Below are 2,141 nucleotides of genomic sequence, written 5' to 3'. Positions count from 1 at the left end.
CGGAAATAGTTAAAAGTGCTCATGCACGCCCCCACCTAGGTCGGGCGTAGCCGGCTTATAAATACTCAGTGTGAGGAATGTGCAGAGTTTTTGTGCTCTAGGCAAAAATTTCCACATCAGCAATTCCTCTCTGCCCCTGACAAGAGGTAAGTTTTTGCTTATATAATATAGAAAACACTGCGCTGCTGAGAATTTACCTTCTTTTCGGATTTTAAGGGTATCTTCCGGCTTGTGCCCCCCCCCCCTTAACTGCCTGTCTTAGGGTGGAGAATGACCCCCATTTCACTACTGTATCCAACTTAAAACCTGTATGGATTATTTCGAAGTCTATCCCTTTACAGGAAACGTTTCATTTTGCATTTTAAGCAAAGTTTACTTTGTCGATTGAAATATGTTCTGTAGGCAGAACACGAAAAATATTGTGTAGCTATAGTGTATAATGTAAACGTCATAGGGTGTTTCCTGTCACTTCTGCTTTAACTTTCTCAATTAGATTTCAAGTTGATGGATCAGTACATCTACTGGAGTAGATGTGTACTTTTCCACCATTGTGCAATGGAGGGGGTGAAGTGTTGCCAGGTTGCTTACTTTTAACCATATGCTGGACTATATTGGTATTATAATAAGTTCAACTGAAACTTGATTGTACTGATTTATAGTAAATTTTGTGACTGCGCTTGAAATGCACAACATGCACCAATCTGACTGATCCTGTGCTTGAAACATCTTAAACAATAGCTTGAGTTGATGCAGTGTCCAGTTGCCTCTGTTTAACTGTGACGTGTAGCACTTTGGCTATTTTTTAAAGATGTTGCTTCTATCACATTCCTGGAGCAGTACACCATATTTGAATCACTTGAAAATGTGGCTTAAACTTTTTTTTTCTTACATGTAAGAGAGTGCCTGATGAAGTCATTTCATGTTGCATGAAATGATTAATTTGGGGGGGGGGGGGAATGGGCAGCTTCTGCTTGGCACTAGTTAGCCAGAGCCCATGGATTTGTTGGTTAGCAGGGAGGAGATGGGGTGGTGGTCTGTGCAGAAATGGTGTTGCTATTGGAGGGGGAAAAAAAAAGACTTTGAATTTTGGAAGTTAACCAGGAAGAAGGCGAAGCTTTGGGCGTGGTCTGGTTCTCAAGACAGTTGTTTCATAACTATCTAATGCTGTGAGAAAGTCTAGTTAAGGTGCGTGTGTGTTTGAGGTGGTGAGACTGGGTAGATGTAAAATTGCTATTTGTTGTGCCCCTGCAGTGCATCACCATGCCATCTGATCTGGAAAGGGCTATGGAAGCCCTGATCGTGGTGTTCCACCGTTATGCGGCGAAAGGGGGCAACACCAACACATTGAGCCGCCAAGAGCTCAGACAGCTCATGGAGGCAGAACTTCCTAACTTCCTTAAGGTACTCCAGACCACTTCCTTTGCTTTCTTAAACTTTTGTTGTCTTATTACACCTCCTAACTCTTACTTGCACTCTAAGTCTTCTCTCATCTCCAGATTAGATATTTTACATGTTTCCTCCTTTTTTTTTCATTTTTAATATAAAGTTTACTCCTCTTGTCTTAGTTTCTACCAGCTATTGTGCCACTTCACTACCTTTTCTGCATCTTTTTTTTTTCTCTCTGCAGTCTCAGAAAGACCCTGCCACCATTGACAAGATTATGAAAGATCTGGACAGCAATGGGGATGAACAGGTGGACTTTGAAGAGTTTGTGTCACTTGTTGTCGGTCTATCCATTGCCTGCGAACAGTGTTACCAAATGCACATTAAAGGAAAGAAGTAAATGCAAGGGAAGACAAGTGAGCATTGGATATGCTTTTTCTACTGGATATTATTGTATAAATAAATACAACTACAAACCATGTCATTGTTTGTGCTTTAATTATTCTTTCATGTTAGCCTCTTTTGTTTTGGGTAAGGAGTTTGCTTTTTTTTTTGTCTGTTTTTTCCAATGCAATGTCAATTAACCAAACTAGCTCAAAGGATTTTAAGCAGGCATGTCAATGAGTTATTAACTAGGATTGAGAGTATCAAGAACAGGTACATTTCCAGTTATTTGGTAGATACTTTTATCCAAAGCACTATATAAGCAAGACAAAAACCAGATTTATAAAGTACTGTATAAAACAAGTGTAATCATT

At 39.8% G+C, this 2,141-nt stretch overlaps 1 protein-coding gene across 1 annotated transcript; it reads left to right on the top strand.

Annotated features, from left to right (window-relative positions):
- The first annotated feature begins 36 nt into the window (after window positions 1-36).
- s100a10b (S100 calcium binding protein A10b) lies at window positions 37-1,862 on the top strand. Its single transcript, XM_060921453.1, has 3 exons — window positions 37-146; window positions 1,252-1,401; window positions 1,628-1,862. Exons 2-3 carry the CDS (start codon window positions 1,261-1,263, stop codon window positions 1,781-1,783), a joined length of 297 nt encoding a protein of 98 aa, XP_060777436.1. The 5' UTR covers window positions 37-146; window positions 1,252-1,260; the 3' UTR covers window positions 1,784-1,862.
- Window positions 1,863-2,141: the final 279 nt, after the last annotated feature.

Source organism: Neoarius graeffei, chromosome 5 (assembly GCF_027579695.1).
Source record: "Neoarius graeffei isolate fNeoGra1 chromosome 5, fNeoGra1.pri, whole genome shotgun sequence".
Classification (NCBI taxonomy): Eukaryota; Metazoa; Chordata; class Actinopteri; order Siluriformes; family Ariidae; genus Neoarius; species Neoarius graeffei.
This window is presented reverse-complemented; position numbering and strand designations above follow the sequence as displayed.